This window comes from Ranitomeya variabilis, chromosome 1 (genome assembly GCF_051348905.1).
Source record: "Ranitomeya variabilis isolate aRanVar5 chromosome 1, aRanVar5.hap1, whole genome shotgun sequence".
In the NCBI taxonomy this organism is placed as follows: Eukaryota; Metazoa; Chordata; class Amphibia; order Anura; family Dendrobatidae; genus Ranitomeya; species Ranitomeya variabilis.
This window is the reverse complement of record NC_135232.1, coordinates 114,412,303-114,432,041: the sequence shown is the minus strand read 5'-3', so window position 1 is coordinate 114,432,041 and position 19,739 is coordinate 114,412,303. Positions and strand designations below refer to the sequence as shown.

Genomic DNA, 19,739 nt, shown 5'->3' with positions numbered 1-19,739 from the left:
TATATACTTTTTGGAGCATGCGCAATTGAAAAAAAATGAAAAAACGGATTGGGGCGACGGATCCGTCGAAATAACGGTTGCGACGGATCCGTCGCCCATAGGTGGCCATTCTAAGGAATGACGGACGCGACGGATCCGTCGCGATCCGTCATTTCAACGGAGACAAAAAACGTTGCAATGACCGTCAATGTCTAGATGACGTCCGCTAAATTTTGACGGATCCGTCGCATGACGGATGGAACGGACGACCATCCGTCACAATCCGTCGCTAATGCAAGTCTATGGGGAAAAAAACGGATCCGTCGAAAAAAAAAACGCATCCGTTTTTTGAGGAAAATGGCGGATTTAGACTGACGCCAAACAACTGAAGTGTGAAAGAGGCCTAAATGGGGCACATCCTACTCCAGTATGTGTCTGCTTACTGGACTGGACCCATACTGTATATCTACACTTACATTGTCCTTACTGTTGAATTCTATATAAAAAGACAGGAATTGTACATTTTTAGTGGGCTCCAATCAGGACATGTTTGTTTATGTCTGGATCTGAAGACACAGGCAGTCATGAGACATATGAGATCTATGGAGTGACGCAGTGTCAGGCTTATTATTCCCCCTTGTAACTGAAGACAGCCCCGGCTTTGTCATTCCAGCTGTGTCCTATTCATTCCCGTAATATTGCATCTAAATCGCTGGCAATAAACAATGGTTTTGACGTTTGCCAAGGCCTTGTATGATATTACTCCTCTCGTATAACTTGCAGCTTTCTATTGTGCTTGTCGTCTTTTTGCTCAGGGATGACCGATGTAATGCTGAGACAAGGGCACAGACATGTATGATTGTTTTGTGGCCATCAGGGTTGGTTTGTTTAAGAATCTGACCCCCCCAGCACACCTGCCAAAAATAAGGACATATCCTACTATACTTTTTTGAGCTTCCTAGTTTTCCTACACTGATAAGTTTTTAGCATGTTGAAGAGATATTCCATTTATTAGTAGGGGGATGACTGGGCACATACTTTTCTCATCTACCATTACTTAGAGTGGAGAGTAACCATATAGATGAAGGTCCAACTTCACCATGAGCTTGAGGGTCTTTTCCCTTGTACTTCCACTGGTCGCACTTCTATAGTTTGTACTAGTGGAAAAATGTCCTAAATGTTACTCATACCATTTTCAGCCATCACATTAAAACCAGTAGAGGTCCTCTTCCTGCAGCCAAAATAGCTCTGACCATGAATACAGTTTTCTTGGTCTCGGATAGTAGAGGTCTGTGACTGAGTAATGATACATTGTGCTGGCATTTCTATATTTTACTATACAGTCATGGCCAAAAGATTGGAGTCTGGCATAAATGTTGGTTTTCACAAAGTTTACGGTTTCATTGTTGTACCTCTTTTAGTCAGATGCTTCTATAATAATAATAATAATAATAATAATAATAATCTTTTTATATAGCGCTAACATATTATGCAGCGCTTTACAGTTTGCACACATTGTCATCTGCTGTCCCCAATGGGGCTCACAGTCTCAATCTTTGGTTACTGAGGCACAATTATCTGCATTTTTATAGGTTTTTCACATGATTGACAAATACGTCAAGTTTATGTAAAGTCTCAACATTATGATGGTTGACCCTTATTTTTCAACACATCTGCCCTTGTTTTGTTTGTCCAACTGTTTTGTTATTATTGATCACAGGTTCCCAATGAGATTTAAATCTCCTGGCCAAAACCCAAAATTTCATTTTTTTTTTGTTCACCGAGCCACTTAGTTAAAACTTTTGCCTTGTGACCTGGTCTCCATTATGCTGAAGCACTGTTCATCACCAAATAGTTCCTTGATCATTGGGAGTTGCTCTTGTGAAATACTTAGGCTATGTGCACACGTTACGGATTAGGCTTAGGAATTACTGGTGCGGATTCTGCCGCTCCTGGCAGAAAACGCACCTGTGGTTTTTTGTGCGGTTCCGCAGTGTTTTTTTGTGCGTTTTTGCGGCGGTTTTCTTGCGGATTTGCTGCGGTTTTTACCCCTGCGGTTTTCTATAATGGAGTGGGTACAAAAATGCTGCAGATTCACAAAAAAGAATTGACATGCTACTTTTAAACCGCAGCGTTTCCGCAGCGGATTTTCCGCAAAGTGTGCACAGCATTTTTTTTTCTTAGATTTACATTGTACTGTAAATCAATTGCGGATCTGCAGCGTTTCTGCACCTCAAAAAACGCTGCGGATCCGCAGAGAATCCGCAACGTGTGCACATACCAAAAAAAAAGTATATGAAGTATTAAATGGTATCTATTGAAAGAATTGTCTGTCCATATATTGTATGTCATGTCCAAAGAGAAGGACACAAAGGCTATAGAGTTTTTTGTGAAGTTTTTGGAGCAGAAATTCTCGTAATGCTCTTCAAAAACTTGGAGGGTATGCTCCTTTTGTGTCCCAAAAATTCTACAAAAATATTCTGTGCACATACCCTTATTGTAGTAGCTCTTCTCTCCAGATAACTGCAGGACCAGAAGGAGTTATCCCCATGCGTTAGCACAAAATGTCCTTACGGCTAAACCTCACAACTCCTTGAATATTTTGACTTTTTATTTTATAGGTCAGCAATTGAAGAAGCTTACTCCCGATCAATGACAAAACTCGCCAAGTCTACCAGCAACTGCACACAACTTGGGTACGTTAGTTATGATTCGAAGCCAGTGTTTTTTTTTTTGTTTTTTTTTTACCAGCCTTGTGATCTTCTTTTCTCATTTAGAGAAGACTATGCTATGCCTGTATCTTATGTGTTGTAGGACATTTGGGCCTGTGTGGGATGTCTTCAAAGTATCAACAGAAAAGCTTGCCACTTGCCATCTAGAACTTGTCAAAAAATTGCAGGATCTTATTAAAGACCTCCAGAAGTATGGGGAAGAACAGCTGAAGGCACATAAGAAGGTCTGTATTACAGTGCACAGGTTCATGGACTGACATTAAGAATTATTGGATGCTTAATACCGACTGGTTTCCATTTGTTTACATCTGGCAGACAAAGGAGGAAGTATCGGGAACCTTGGAGGCCGTACAAAATATCCAGAGTATTACACAATCGCTGCAAAAAGCCAAGGAACTGTACAATATCAAGTGTGTGGAGCACGAGAGGCTGAAGAAGGAAGGAGCCGCCGCAAAAGAGATCGAAAAGGTAATGCCTTCAGGACATGGTGCAGCTTCTCACTGGTAATATATCGGAGGATAATGTTAGGGAGAACCTGCCAGATGTGAATTCTAAAGAGACAACATGGCAGCCTTCAGCAAGCGGGAAGCCATGGATCTACATTGCTGCTGAAGGATTGCTCAAGAGCTCAGCTGCACATTTGTCACAGTCATATAGAAGAAAGCCTCTTATCAGAGACTATTGGATGTTTTTATGAACATTTCTATTATTTACAGGCTGTTAATATATTGTTAGATAAGTGACAACTGTTGAGTTGCAATAATGATTCTTTACTTTTAGGGTTAGGATTTTAGTCACATCCTGAAAACTTGTTATATACAGCATAAACTTTAAATTCTTCTGTTATGTTAGTTATGACAGTGTGACAACCATTATACTACCTGACAACCATTAATATTACCTTTTAAAGCTCCCACATAGATTGCCATAAGAGGATAATCTTTCCACAAACCACATGTTTCATACTCAGGTGGTCGGGACTGGCTTCTGACTCCCCTCCACACCCAGCAGAGAAGCCAATATGAAAGTCATTCCTAAAGATTGATGGACCACCTTTTATGGAGTCCAAATGCCGTAGGGAGACGACCGCGTTATTGGACATCCGTCTAGTTTTGCAGTGTTATAGCAGGGGATTTATTGCTGTGTAGCTAAGAATATTTGCAGGATTTTGGAAGAATTGGTTGTGAACCCCTGTAGTGATAGATGTGATGGTTGTACGGTGGCAGACTCCCCTACCTGGTCTGACATGAGCATGGAGACACACAGCTGTAGGAATGGGCAAACCTGAGCGGTAGAGTTCGGTGTCCGTACCGGACACTTAGCGTCTGTGCACAGACCCTGAACAAGAACTACCCCCGGAAGTCTGTGTTACTGTTCGGCTGCCCAAGCAAATCTTGTTGAAAGGCTGAAGCACAGCCATTTAACAAGCTTTATGGGTGTGGACGTTTCCGGTTCCATAAGTATTTGCTTGTCTGTGATTGGCCTGCAAAACATGTTAAAAAAAAAAAAAAAAGAGGCACAAACAAGGGCCTCTCTATTTTTGATAACAAGCGCAGGTAATACACACCTCCGCTGTCTGGTTTATCTTGACTGGTTAGAAATCACTGTACATCAGGTAGAAAGAACAAAACCATAAAAATGACCAACATAAGTACTATATCAACAATTGAATCATATAAAACGGATCTGTTAACAAATCATATAAGTTTTACTTAAAAAATTACTCAACCCATAGTTTATCATATGGTGAACACTGATCCCTAGATACACATGGGCGGACATCCGGTCCCCTGTTGTCTGTTGGACTTTCTGAATTTAAGCTGCGGTATGTCTAAATCTTTATATGTCTATATGTGTATGTTTGGTTTTTTTTGTTGTAAATTAAAGGCTAGCATGTTCTCCTGATGAACTTATTGAAGGGGTTACGCGTCGAGAATATGCATACTTGGCTATTGGTGTGCATAGTTTTCTGTGTAACTAAAGAATACGCACAACCTCTGTGTGTATGAAATAATTCTGATTTACTGGGAATAAGTGCAATATTAGATCTTGACATGTACTTGATACATACCTTTATATTTGGGTTTGTAGTATGCTGATATAGTCCTTTTTTTTACTGGTGTAAAGATTATATAGGACACCAGTGTGGGATATCTTCTCTAAGACATTCAGTTTTTCCAATGGGAGTCTTAATTTAATGGCTCATGAGAAGAAATCTTGGTTTATATTTTGTCATCTACTTTGGTGATATCCCTAGGTGTATTGAATATCTTAAAAACTTTTTTTTTTTCTTTGGACATCATCTTGGTAACATTACAAACAATATTGTAATTTGCCATCCGTCTCTGTAAATCTATACACTGTACTGTATTTTGCTGTCTGGTGTTTCTATATTCCATTCTCTTTTCTATCTAGGGAGGGATAGTCGATGATGAGCAGGGGCGCCATTGCGCAAGTTAAGGTGCCAACCTCCACGGCAAGGTAGGGAGACAATAGTGGCCTACGAGGGTAAATCTCTTCCTTTCCTGGAGTGCAGACAGATTAAACTGGGTCGAGTAATTTTTAAGTGAAACCTATTTGATTTATTATGCTCTTTTAAGTGACTGAAATATATGGCACCTTTTATATGATTCAATTGTTGATATAGTACTTAGGTCGGTGATTTATCTTGGCTGTTATCACAAGTAGAGGGCCCGCACACCGTTTATTTTTAATTATTCAAATAAATAATAAAAAAAGGAATTGGTGTCCCCCCTATTTTTGATAACCAGCCAAGATAAAGCAGACAGCTGGGAGCTGGAATTCTCAGGTTGGGATGAGGCCATGGATATTTGGTCCTCCCTAGCCTAAAAATAACAGCCCGCAGCCGCCCAGAAAAGGCACATCCATCCAATTATGGCGTCTTGCCTGGCTCTTCCCGCTTGGCCTGGTGCTTTAGCAAGCTGGATAATATTGGGGGCTTTCAAAAGTAATAAACATACACACACGGCCAACCGCCCCTCATCTATACAAAACACTCCCTGACCCTCTTCTACCCATTTATTGCCTTTAAAAAATAAAATAATCCAAAGGGATCTGCTGTAGATCTATCCAACATCCAACAACGATCCCTGACTCTGCTACATCTGGATGCAGTGTGGAGATGTGACATCAGTAATGTGACTGCTTAGCACGACAGCTGGAACTCACTGACAGTAGTGGAGGCAGCTGACTGCTGATATGAGCGCTAACGTCTGTAAGGTTATCGCAGTCCATAGCCGATGAACTGCAATAACCTTACTGACGTCCGTCATGGTAGATCCCTTTGCACCACTCCACAGGCTCCATGCTTCCTCCTGGCAACTTGCCTCCAAGTTACCAGCATACTCAGAGACAAATTGTTTCCAAGGCATCAGAGACATGTTTCTATTTCTTTTATTCATCCAAAATGCATCATAAAAGCAATGTTAAGGCTAGCAAGCGGCCTTTTTTTCAAGCATAAACAAAATAGAAGATGTTAGCTTAGGCCATGTTCACACTTTGCGGGTTTTACCGCGGATCCGCAGCGTTTCTGCAGCTGCAAGTCCGCAGCAGTTTCCATTGTGTTTACATTTACATGTAAACCCTATGGAAACCGCAATCCGCTGTGCATATGCTGCGGTTAAAACCGCGCAGAAACGCAGCGGTTTACATTCCGCAGCATGTCACTTCTTTGTGCAGAATCGCTGCGATTCTGCACACATAGGAATGCATTGATCCGCTAACATCCCGCATGGGGCTGTGCCCACGATGCGGGAAGTAAGCGGATCATGTGCAGATGGTACCCGGGGTGGAGGAGAGGAGACTCTCCTCCAGGCCCTGGGAACCATATTTGTGTAAAAAAAAAAAGAATTAAAATAAAAAATAATGATATACTCACCTCTCAGCGCTGCACGCGGCCGTCCGGTCGCAGGGTTGCTGTGCGAGCAGGACCTGCGGTGACGTCGCGGTCACTTGACCGTGACGTCGCGGTCACATGACCGTGACGTCACGAAGGTCCTTCTCGCACATCATCTGTGGAACCGGACCGCCGCATGCAGCGCCGAGGAGATCGGGACGTCAGAGGGTGAGTATAAACCATTTTTTATTATTTTTAACATTACTATTGATGCTGCATATGCAGCATCAATAGTATAGGAGTAAACCCGCAGTGGAAACCGCAAAACTAACCGCGATAAATCTGCAGGGATAACCGCAGCGGTTTTGCCCTGCAGATTTATCAAATCCGCTGCGGGAGAACCCTCAGAGGACCCCGCAAAGTGTGCACATAGCCTTAATCTGCCAATTTGTTTATGCATGAAAAAGGCCGCTTGCTGGCCGTAACGTTGCTTTTATGATGCCTTTTTGATGAATAAAGGAAATAGAATCATGTCTTTGATACCTTGGAAACAATTTGTATCTGAACCTTACTGACATCAGTGCTCGCAGCGTGAGATATTTTTGAGGTTCCCCCTTTTTTATTAACCAGTAAAGGCTACACAGACAGCTGTGAGCTGATATTAATAGCCTGCAAGGCTTCATGGATATTGGCCCCTTCCCAGAATAATACCAGCCCCCAGTTGTATGCTTTCCGTCTCCTGAGTCATTTTTTTCTTTTATTTATTAGATAAATACATGTACAGTTAGCGCCACACACAGCACTAATCCTATATCTCACTGACATATTTCTTACTCTGCACATGCGCCTGCTGGTGAAAACTCTCATCAGTGTTGCCTGCTCTTGCAGCTGTCTATCAGAACAGGTGTACGCTGATGAGTAGTAGTCATCAGCCGAATCCTGACTGGCGGTAACCTTTCCACCGCCGGTCACAGCCGCTGACTCTCACGCTCTCCTCTGTGTGACATAGTTGGAATCCCCAGTTCACAATATGCAGCGGCTGTGACCGGCGTTGGCTTTAGTAAGGTTACCGCCTTTCACACAGATGACACCGTGGGAACCACCGGATGTTTGGACCCCCCATTAACTTAAATGGGGTTCGGGATCAGGTTTGGGTCTGCTTTTTTTTTTGTAAAGTTCACCTGAACCCAACGAACCCAAACATCCACGGGTTTGCCCATCTCAACACAGCTGCACTCTGGACAAAAACATTTCGAATGGATATGCCTGACATCTAGAAAATATTATGCATGGGTCCAATTCCAGTTATCGGGTCTTGTGCACAGTACTGGCTGGGTGTTGGACGGTTGCCTCAGTCCACTGTGCAGTCGTGCTGCTTTACTCCTCTGCTCAGGTGGGAAAGTCTACCTACCCAACTCCCTAAAAACTAGGCGAGTAGGGCAGGTGACATCACATCTATCGATACCTGCTGGAATGAGAACACACCGGGCAGAACGTCACCCATCCCATTCATCAGATTATGCACACGTCAGTACTTGACGTCTAGTTGGATCATCTGTGTGATCTGTAGACATTATTCTCAATACATTGCTAGGAGAGAATCAGTGAGCGTCTCCTGGGTCTGTCTTGTTACAGTGTCTCGCGGTGCTGATAGAGGGGACTGCGATGATACAGAAGCACTTTGTAGAGAGTCGGCACACATTTTCACCAACATGCTACTTTAATTACGATTTATTTGGACTTTTTGCTTATGAGGTTTGTAGCCATTTTCTCACTTGATTAAAGACCTGTCTGCTCGGCCTTACCGGTTTGTTACGGATTGCCGAGCCTCGCAGCCGGATCCAGTGTTTCCTGTACGGTATATCTTCTGTACCAGCCGGTCATCGTGTGTGCTGAGCTCATAGTGTTGTGCAGTGTTCATCAGAGGGTTTTTATGTCACTGAATGTGTGGGAAAAGGATTGCCCAGCTAATATAAACCCTGCAGTTCGGTCTCCACCCATGCTAAAACAATACAGTTGTGAATTTGTCACGATCTGCTCATGCACATGTCTGTGACTGTGGCATAAAGCATGTGTTGTTACTGGAGGTGGAGATTATTATTTACTTAATGGTTTTTCACCTAATCTGTTAGCGGCGTCCTCTGTGAGCACATTGGCTGCTATTAGTGGCTGACATGTGGCCTCTGTAAGGGTACCGTCACACAGTGCCATTTTCATCGCTACGACGGCACGATTCGTGACGCTCTAGCGATATCGTTACGATATCGTAGTGTCTGACACGCTACTGCGATCCGGAACCCCGCTGAGAATCGTACGTCGTAGCAGATCGTTTGAAACTTTCTTTCGTCGTCTAGTGTCCCGCTGTGGCGGCATGATTGCATCGTGTGACACAGGTTGTATACGATGTGCGCACAGTAACCAACGGCTTCTACATCGCAAATACGTCATGAAATTATCGCTCCAGCGCCGTGTATTGCAACGTGTGACCGCAGTCTACGACGCTGGAGCGATAATCATACGACGCTGCAACGTCACGAATCGTGCCGTCGTAGCGATGAAAATGGCACTGTGTGACGGTACCCTTAGAGAAATAGATGATTATTGGGGGATCACAGGAGAAGACGGGGGGTTAAGTCTTGTTAAACTTTGAGCTGATATTCATTACATACCAAGGAAACATGTGACAGGTCATATTCTTTATTCTTCATCTTCTTTAGGCTGCAATAAAAGCCAAAAAGGCCACAGAGAGCTACAAGGCCTGCGTGGACAAATATGCTGCTGTCAAATCTGACTTTGAGCACAAGATGGCAGAGACTGCTCAGGTGAGAACATTATTATAGCACCAACATATTCCATAGCGCTGTACAGACATTGTCATCACAGACTTCCACCTGATCGGTATATCTTTGTAATGTGGGAGAAAAAGCAACAAACAGGGGGAGAACATACAGACTTCATGCAGATGTGGTTGGTTGTGAGTAGTGAACCCCCTTCTCTGTAAAGGAACAAGGCTTTTTGCAGTTTTCACTCTTGTCCACTTCTTGTCTTCTATTGTCCCAGGAAACAACACCTGTACATAGCCTCATTGGTCAGTCTGACCCTAACTTTTGTATTGAAGTGTCGAATAAACGTGTGCAAAGGTGGTGGTAAAGTGAGGGGGAGCTGTGACATTGCCTATAGTGATTGGGGGGGGTCTTGTTTTATCAGCTCTGTATAGAGTTGTTACCTTTCATTGTAATCCTGCCTCTGAACAGGACTTTCTAAAAACTTTTCCTGAAAGGACAGGATGTAAAAAGTTTGTGGCCAGTGTGAGAATGGCAAGATTACTCTTTTTTTTTTTTTTTTTTTTTTAAATAAAGGTTCTAATATCAAAAAGAAAATACATGTAACACAAAATCCTGATTAAACAATAGGTATTTTCTGACCACACATTCTTTCCCTTTTTATTTGCTCCATGTCAATTTCTGTTGCAGAAAGAGCAAGGATTTGTCCCGTCATTGACCACAAGCCAATACTATCTGATGTTGCTGAGAAGCTATTGTAAAATAGGGGGTTTCTTAAAAATGGCTATTCTCACCTTGCCAATCTTCTGCCGAGGCTTCCCTAATTCCCAGTGTATTTACTGGTCTCCTGGAATAACAAGTGAATACTCTTCCCAGGTCCAGTGCCGGCTCTCCCCCGCTGCTGCTCCATTCTTTGTGTTTTGGCTGCAGTGGTGATGTCAGTACTACAACGCACATAACCACTGCAGCCAATCATTGAGCTGATATAGGTGGTGCGCTGAACTCAATGATTGGCTGCAGTGGTGACGTCATCGCTGCAGCCAATGTACTGACACCACAGAGCTGGCGGTGGGCGAGTACGATCGGTCTTTGTTGTATAAAAGCTTTTGGAGACTTACTAAAATGGAAACCCTTTATTATTGTCAGCATGGTGCCATAGTGAGAAATCATCGTCGTGCGCGGTTCTGCACGGAAGGACGTGCTTGTTGTAGGAAGCTCACATATGGAGACGTAGTGTTCATTACTTTACACTGATGCACTGATCACCCCTCACTTCTGGCCTCTGTACTGTTGACATTCCTGCTGGGAGCACAGTCTATCATCAAAGGACGGACGGACCCCCGGCATTGCCTACTGCCATCTAATCTGCTTAATGTTACTTTTTATTTTTCCTCCTTATTAATGTCTGCATGGTATGGGTGAGTGCTGCAGCCTGAAGCTGCGGGTCAGATGTTCGCTGTTAAGAGATGAAATACTTGGTATTTCTCTGGATGCCGGGCGGCCGTGTCTGGGGATGCCGTTGTACTAACACTGGGAAGTGACCACACTCTTATTGCAGAGGAAATTCTGTGGGGAAAAAAAAGCTGTATGTAAATAAGGAGCAAGACTAATGTGTGTGTGTATACAGTTATGACGGATGGTTTAGCTTTTATTATTGTTACCTCTTTAGCTTCTCCAAATAAGTAGAACACATAAGCACAGCAAGATGTGAGGCCACAAAATAACTATAGCTCCTTTTATGTGCACAATCAATTTTGCTATATTACTTTTGGAGACAAATTACCGCACTATTTAGGCCATGTTCACACTTTGCGGTGTGCTCTGAGGGTTCTCCCACAGCGGATTTGATAAATCTGCAGGGCAAACCCGCTGCGGTTATCCCTGCAGATTTATCGCGGTTTGTTCCGCGATTTCCACTGCGGGATTACTCCTATACTATTGATGCTGCATATGCAGCATCAATAGTAATGTTAAAAATAATAAAAATTGGCTATACTCACCCTCTGATGTCCGGATCTCCTCGGCGCTGCACCCGGCGGTCCGGTTCCAAAGTTGCTGTGCCGAGAAGGACCTTCGTGACGTCACGGTCATGTGACCGCGGCGTCATCACGGTCATGTGACCGCGACGTCACCACAGGTCCTGTTCGCACAGCAACTGAGACCGGGGACGGCCGCGGGCAGCGCTGAGAGGTGAGTATAGCATCATTTTTTATTTTAATTCTTTTTTTTTACACTATTTATGCTTCCCAGGGCCTGGAGGAGAGTCTCCTCTCCTCCACCCCGGGTACCACCCGCACATTATCCGCTTACTTCCCGCATCGTGGGCACAGCCCCATGCGGGAAGTAAGCGGATCAATGCATTCCTATGGGTGCAGAATCGCAGGGATTCTGCACAAAGAAGTGACATGCTGCGGGTTGTAAACCGCTGCGTTTCTGCGCGGTTTTTCCCGCAGCATGTGCACTGCGGTTTGCGGTTTCCATAGGGTTTACATGTTAATGTAAACGCTATGGAAACTGCTGCGGACCCGCAGCATCAAAATCGCCGCGGATCCGCGGTAAAAACCGCGAAGTGTGAACATGGCCTTAGGAGCCCTCTACAGCCCTCCAGGTGAGAAGGATTTTTTTCTAGTCAAATAATGAAAAATGTAACAATAATAAAAATAAAACCACAAAAGTTAGGCAGCGGTCAGGCCTGTTTTCTCTATCCCCATGATGGCACCACGGAGAGAGGGGTCCGCCCCCAGGGACAGGAAACCTACAGGTGAAAAAGGGCGTACCTCTCTCCCACATCAGTTGGTTTCCTGTCCCTGACGGGGAACCTACAGCACGTACCTGAAGGATCTTCGTGGGATTCCAGGAGCTGGTACAGTCGACTTCATAACAGGGGGCGCCCTGTTACGGCTGGATCAAGCGGTTTTTTCCCCTCTTTTTCTCCCTTGCCTGAAGCACCACCACAGAGGTCGGCGGGCCTCATGGGTGAGTGGAGGGAAGGCAGTGAAAGGAACAAGTCTGCCTTCCTCAAAAAAAAAAAAAAAAATGGGGGGATGAAGGAGCGGGTGACGGCGGTCACCGTAGGGCTCTACAAATAACATGGAGGTAGCGGCGGCTATCTTCCATAAAGCCCAGCTGAGTTCGGGGAGACACCCGTGGGCAGAGACGCCGGCGCCATCACCGCCAAGTCAGGTGCAGGCGCCGACAGCAAGCGCAAAAGCGCCGACAACTGAATGCTAGTGCGCGCTCGCCGACGCCATTACCGGCGACAACTGAACGTTAGTGCGCAACGGAACGCTAGTGCGCGCGCGCCGGTGCCCCAGCGTTTACATTCCCTCATGTGAAGCTGGAACCGGAAGTTGGGCGGGCGCATGCGCGGACCGTCACTTCCGGTGTCGCCGGCACAATACAATAAAAGAAGCGCCTAGCAAACGGAAAGTGTGGCAAATTCAAACTCCAGTGCACCAGACAGTGCGGAGGCCACTATGAGCGAAAACGAGGAGCAGGTTATGCAGGAAGCTGTCCAGCGATTACCTGAGCAGACACAAGTGCAGCGGCGTCTGCACTCACAGCATCAGCGAAAAGGAAACGCTTCCTCTGTACAGCGCAGTAGCAGCGGACGATCAGAGTCTCAACGCAGTCGGGGGTCTGCAAAAACCACACGGCCGGCGGCGATTCCAGCGGATACGGTCCCCAGGCCTGAGACGGTATCTCTGATCCACAGGGGGTGAGTGATCTACGTGAAAGTGCTGAGTTTAATACCGGGTTACTCTTTTTTCCTAGGGGAGAAAAAGTACAGGCAAAACTAAGCACAGGGAATGTGCCATATGTTCAGACGAGCTGCCTTCCTCCTGGGAGAAGAGACTATGCAGCGACTGTATAAAAAAGACGATTCAGGAGGAAACCCCATCATTTACCTCAGAATTAAAGTCATTGATAAAAAGCCAGGTAGAAAGTGCCATTAAAGGCATTAAAACCGCAAAGAAAAAACATATAAAAAGTCCTGAGTTCCCGGAGTCTAGTGCGGACGAGTCGAAAAGCGAGTTATCAGACTCAAATAATTCATCAGCCTCTGACACCTCTTCAGTATCCTCAGAGGGGGGGCGCAGTTGCTTCCCTATCGAGGAAACAGACGCTTTGGTAAAAGCGGTCAGAGCAACAATGGGGCTAGTAGATGAGCGACCTAAAAGAACAGCGCAGGACATAATGTTCAGCGGTCTGGAACAAAAAAGGAAAAGAGCATTTCCGGTAAATGAAAAAATTCACTCTCTAATCAAAAGAGAATGGAAAAAGCCAGACAAAAAAGCTCTCCTGACCCCCAAAAGGAAGTACCCGTTTGATGACCCAGCCTGCTCATCCTGGAGTAAGGCACCAAAGTTAGATGTGGCCATAGCAAAGGCCTCAAAAAAGTTTGCCCTGCCTTTTGAGGACATGGGTACCCTAAAAGACCCGATGGACAAAAAAGCCGAGACTTTCCTAAAAAACTCCTGGGAAGCAGCAGGAGGCGGGCTTAAACCAGCTGTCGCGGCCACCTGCACGGCCCGTGCGCTAATGGTGTGGCTCGAGCACTTGGATTCCCAATTAAAGGAGAAAGTCTCAAGAGACACAATTCAAAAATCAGTGTCCGTAATGAAAGGTGCAGCAGCTTTTTTGGCGGATGCATCTGTAGATTCGGCCAGACTAGCAGCCAGGGCTGCCGCCTTCTCAAACGCCGCAAGACGTGCTCTGTGGCTAAAATGTTGGCCAGGGGACCTTCAGACAAAAACAAGACTGTGTTCAATACCCTGTGAGGGTGAATTCTTGTTCGGCGCAACACTAGATGATATCCTCGAGAAAGCCGAGGACAAGAAAAAATCTTTCCCTGGTTTCTCCAACCAGTCTTACAGACGTTCCTTTCGGAATAAAAAATTCATGCGGAGAAAACCTCCGAAAGGGAACAAAGAAACATGGGGGGACAAAAGAAACAAAACCAGAGGTTTTCTATTCAACAAACCCACTCCCGATAATAAAAAAACTCAATGAAGGTGTCCCCCAGGTTGGCGGGAGACCGACCGGGTTTCTTCCAGCCTGGGAAAAAATTTCAAGCAGTCCCTGGATACTAGGCATAGTACGAGAAGGACTCAAACTAAAGTTCCGCATTCCCCCCATCAACCTCTTCATGGTGACACCGCAGAGACAGTCTCAAGAACAGTCGGCTCTCCAGGAAGAAATTCTAGGCCTAGTTCAGAAGGGAGTCTTACAGGAAGTCCCACACCAGGAAAGAGGCATGGGCTTCTACTCTCCCCTCTTCCTCCGAAAGAAGCCAGACGGATCATACAGGACGATAATAAATCTCAAAAAATTAAACAGTTTTCTCGAGATCCCACACTTCAAAATGGAGACAATAAAATCTTGCGTAAAAATACTCTTTCCCAGGTGTTTCATGACTGTTCTAGATCTACGAGATGCATATTATCATGTACCGATCCACAAGGATCATCAAAAGTACCTCCGGCTAGCAGTGAATATCCAGGGGGAGGTGAAACATTATCAGTTTCGGGCCCTCCCATTTGGGTTAGCTATCGCACCCCGGGTATTCACGAAAATAATGTCGGAAGTGATGGCTCATATACGGGAACAGAATGTCCTGATAGTTCCCTACCTAGACGACCTCCTGGTAGCAGGGACATCATTCCATCACTGCAAACATTTGGATTTGGTTATGACTTCTCTGTCAAGCCTAGGTTGGCTGTTGAACCTTACCAAATCAAAAATGGTCCCATCACAGGTACAGGAGTACTTAGGGATAGTCCTCGACTCAACCACACAAGTGTGCTATCTTCCTCAGGGGAAGATTCAAAAAATGACACAGGCTGCGGTGCACTTGTCAGCATCTCCAGTCACCACGCTCAGGAAAGCCATGTCCCTGCTGGGCTCCATGACAGCCTGTATCCCGGCCGTACAGTGGGCACAGTGCCATTCCCGGGACTTACAATGGGAGACTTTAAGTTCAAACCTGTGTCTGGGAGGAAATTTAGACGGGCAGTTAAGTATATCACCAACTACGATACACTCCCTACAGTGGTGGGCGGACCCGATAAATTTTACCAAGGGGGTTCCTTGGGCACTGCCGATAGAAAAAATCCTGACGACAGATGCAAGCCCCTGGGGGTGGGGTGCTCATGTAGACGGTCAGGTGGCACAAGGAAACTGGAGCAAAAATCAAGAGCTAACCTCATCGAACATGAAAGAACTGCTAGCGGTAAAACTCGCCCTAACACACTTCCTAAAACTCCTCCGCTCCTACCACGTAAAAGTCTTCTCAGACAATCAGGTAGTGGTGGCATACCTAAACCACCAAGGGGGTACCAGGTCGCAAACACTGATGGAAGAAACCCGATCCATCTTTCATATCGCAGAACACAATCTGAAGTCCCTAACAGCCCTTTACATAAAGGGTTCAGAAAACCAGACCGCAGACTTCCTCAGCAGAACCCGCTTGAAACAGGGGGAGTGGGAGCTGAAACAGTCGGTGTTCAACCAAATAGTGAGGCGTTGGGGAGAGCCAGAAATAGACCTATTCGCGGACTATCAAAACCGGAAAGTGAGAAAGTTCTGCTCAATCGATCCCCGGGGAGGGCCAGTAGCTCTGGACGCTCTTACAGTCCCCTGGAACTATCGTCTCGCCTACGCGTTCCCTCCAATATCCCTCATTCCCCTAGTCTTGAGGAAAATTCGGGAGGAGGGGGCAACAGTGATAATAATAGCTCCATTCTGGCCTCGCAGGATATGTTTTTCTTGGCTGAGAAAGATGTCCATAGACAGCCCGTGGGTTCTACCAGACACAAAAAATCTGTTGTCCCAGGGCCCAGTGTGTCACCCCAGTGTAAAAAGCCTACATATGACAGCTTGGCTTTTGAAAGGAAGCTATTAAGCAACAAAGGGTTTTCATCCAACCTGGTGTCCACATTGCTACAGAGTAGGAAACTCGTAACCACCAAAATATATGGCAAAGTGTGGAAAAAATTCATGTCTGTATCGGGGGCTGACCCAGGGGGGGAAATCCCAATAGGGAAAATTCTTGAGTTCCTGCAAAAGGGTTTGGAAAAAGGTCTAGCTACAAGTACACTAAAGGTTCAGGTAGCAGCCCTGGGGGCGCTGTATAATTAGGATTTAGCCAGAAACCGATGGATCGTGAGATTCATCAAAGCCTCGGGTAGATCAAGACCTGTTTCTTTGCATAATGCCCCTCCATGGGATCTAAACCTTGTTCTAAATGCGCTAACCAAATCTCCTTTCGAACCCCTGGCAGACGCACCCCTAAAGATTCTATCTTTAAAAACAACACTCCTAGTGGCCCTAACCTCAGCCCGCTGCGTTAGTGACATACAAGCATTGTCCGCGTGTCCTCCCTTCACTCAAATTCTCGAGGACAGAGTCATTCTAAAAACAGACCCGGCTTACCTCCCAAAGATCGCATCACAATTTCACAGGACACAAGAGATCTCCCTGCCCTCATTCTGTCCCAACCCCAAGAATGAGGGAGAAAAAACACTACATACCCTTGATGTTAGAAGGTGCCTACTCCAATACTTGTCAGCCACTAGGGAGTGCAGGAAGGATAGGGCTCTGTTTGTCTGCTTCCAGGGTCCACGGAAAGGACAGAAAGCGTCAAAAGCTACGCTAGCGAGGTGGATAAGAGATGCCATCGCCTTGTCCTACTCATCCAGTGGGGCGGCCATCCCGGAGAATATAAAAGCGCACTCGACCAGAGCAGTAGCATCATCCTGGGCGGAAAGAGCTGGCGCTTCAATACAACAGATATGTAGAGCGGCCACTTGGTCTTCCCAGTCTACATTTTTCAAACACTACCGCTTAGACTTGACCTCCTCTGATCTCACCTTTGGTCGAAGGGTTCTAGAGGCAGTGGTCCCTCCCTAAAAAGTTACAAATCTATGTAAATCTCTCCGTGGTGCCATCATGGGGATAGAGAAAATTGTAGTTACTTACCGATAACGGTATTTCTCTGATCCCATGATGGCACCCGTATATTCCCTCCCTTTTCACACACAGGTGTGCACATTATAATAATATTGATAATTAGTTTAGTCACGGTGCCTCTGTTAAGTTAAAATTGTTAAGCTTAATTTGTGTAAATATTAAGTTGCAGCTGAAGTTCTGTATAAGGCTCTGTAAACCAACTGATGTGGGAGAGAGGTACGCCCTTTTTCACCTGTAGGTTTCCTGTCCCTGGGGGCGGACCCCTCTCTCCGTGGTGCCATCATGGGATCAGAGAAATACCGTTATCGGTAAGTAACTACAATTTTTTCCGACAGCTAAAACCTCCTGTCTTGGCATTAAAAATGCTGCTTTCAAAACCCTCTAAATGTTATTGTCACGAGTGAATAAAACAGGAATTTTCTTATTATGGCTACATGCAATAACGTTAAATAAAATGCTTCTTACAAAAAAACAAGTATTTTTTTTTGTTTGTTTGTTTGTTTTTTCTTGTTTTCCAGCTTCCAGGGATTTTTCACATATGATATACAGTCATGGCCAAAAGTATTCACACCCCTGCAATTCTGTCAGATAATACTCAATTTCTTCCTGAAAATGATTGCAAACACAAATTCTTTGGTACTATTATCTTCATTTAATTTGTCTTAAATGAAAAAACACAAAAAGAATTGTCCTAAAAACAAATTGGATATAATTCCACACCAAACATAAAGGGGGTGGACAAAAGTATTGGCACTGTTTGAAAAATCATGTGATGCTTCTCTAATTTGTGTAATTAACAGCACCTGTAACTTACCTGTGGCACCTAACAGGTGTTGGCAATAACTAAATCACACTTGCAGCCAGTTGACATGGATTAAAGTTGACTCAACCTCTGTCCTGTGTCCTTGTGTGTACCACATTGAGCATGGAGAAAAGAAAGAAGACCAAAGAACTGTCTGAGGACTTGAGAAACCAAATTGTGAGGAATCATGAGCAATCTCAAGGCTACAAGTCCATCTCCAAAGACCTGAGAATGTTCCTGTGTCTACCGTGCGCAGTGTCATCAAGAAGTTTAAAGCCCATGGCACTGTGGCTAACCTCCCAAGATGTGGACGGAAAAGAAAAATTGACAAGAGATTTCAACGCAAGATTGTGCGGATGTTGGATAAAGAACCTCGACTAACATCCAAACAAGTTCAAGCTGCCCTGCAGTCCGTGGGTACAACAGTGTCAACCCTTACTATCCGTCAGCGTCTGAATGAAAAGGGACTGCATGGTAGGACACCCAGGAAGACCCCACTTCTTAACCCGAGGCATAAAAAAGCCAGGCTGGAGTTTGCCAAAACTTACCTGCAAAAGCCTAAAACGTTTTGGAAGAATGTTCTCTGGTCAGATGAGACAAAAGTAGAGCTTTTTGGGCAAAGGCATCAACATAGAGTTTACAGGAGAAAAAAAGAGGCATTCAAAGAAAAGAACACGGTCCCTACAGTCAAACATGGTGGAGGTTCCCTGATGTTTTGGGGTGGCTTTGCTGCCTCTGGCACTGGACTGCTTGACCGTGTGCATGGCATTATGAAGTCTGAAGACTACCAACAAATTTTGCAGCATAATGTAGGGCCCAGTGTGAGAAAGCTGGGTCTCCCTCAGAGTTCATGGGTCTTCCAGCTGGACAATGACCCAAAACACACTTCAAAAAGCACTAGAAAATGGTTTGAGAGAAAGCACTGGAGACTTCTAAGGTGGCCAGCAATGAGTCCAGACCTGAATCCCATAGAACACCTGTGGAGAGATCTAAAAATGGCAGTTTGGAGAAGGCACCCTTCAAATATCAGGGACCTGGAGCAGTTTGCCAAGGAAGAATGGTCTAAAATTCCAGCAGAGCATTGTAAGAAACTCATTGATGGTTACCGGAAGCGGGTGGTTGCAGTTATTTCGGCTACAGGTTGTGCAACCAAGTATTAGGCTGAGGGTGCCAATACTTTTGTCTGGCCCATTTTTGGAGTTTGGTGTGAAATGATCAATGTTTTGCTTCATTCTCTTTTGTGTTTTTTCATTTATGACAAATTAAATGATGATAATAATAACAAAGAATTTGTGTTTGCAATCATTTTCAGGAGGAAACTGAGTATTATCTGACAGAATTGCAGGGGTGTCAATACTTTGACTTTCATGGGTAATTTTGATCCATGATGCGTATCAAAAACGGACAAGTTTCTATGATTTTTTTTTTTTTGCGAACACACTGTCCGCAAAAAAACCCCATGGAAATGTGAACACCTCATAGACTACAATGGGTACGTGTCACCTCTGTGAAAACCACATACAGAACTCAAGTGATTCACAGACAGATTAATGACGCCTTAGGCCAAATTCAGACTGCCAATTATCATGGCCTGAGAACTGGCCGTGGGTCTTCTG

General features: G+C 45.0%; 1 protein-coding gene across 1 annotated transcript in view; it reads left to right on the top strand.

The window, feature by feature from the left end:
• The window catches only part of FCHO2 (FCH and mu domain containing endocytic adaptor 2), a 138,727-nt gene that overhangs the window by 44,436 nt on the left and 74,552 nt on the right, over positions 1-19,739 (top strand). The window contains exons 3-6 of the mRNA XM_077287864.1: positions 2,601-2,675; positions 2,794-2,935; positions 3,027-3,179; positions 9,285-9,389. Coding sequence (XP_077143979.1) covers positions 2,601-2,675; positions 2,794-2,935; positions 3,027-3,179; positions 9,285-9,389 — 475 coding nt within the window. The remainder of the gene's footprint in view (positions 1-2,600; positions 2,676-2,793; positions 2,936-3,026; positions 3,180-9,284; positions 9,390-19,739) is intronic.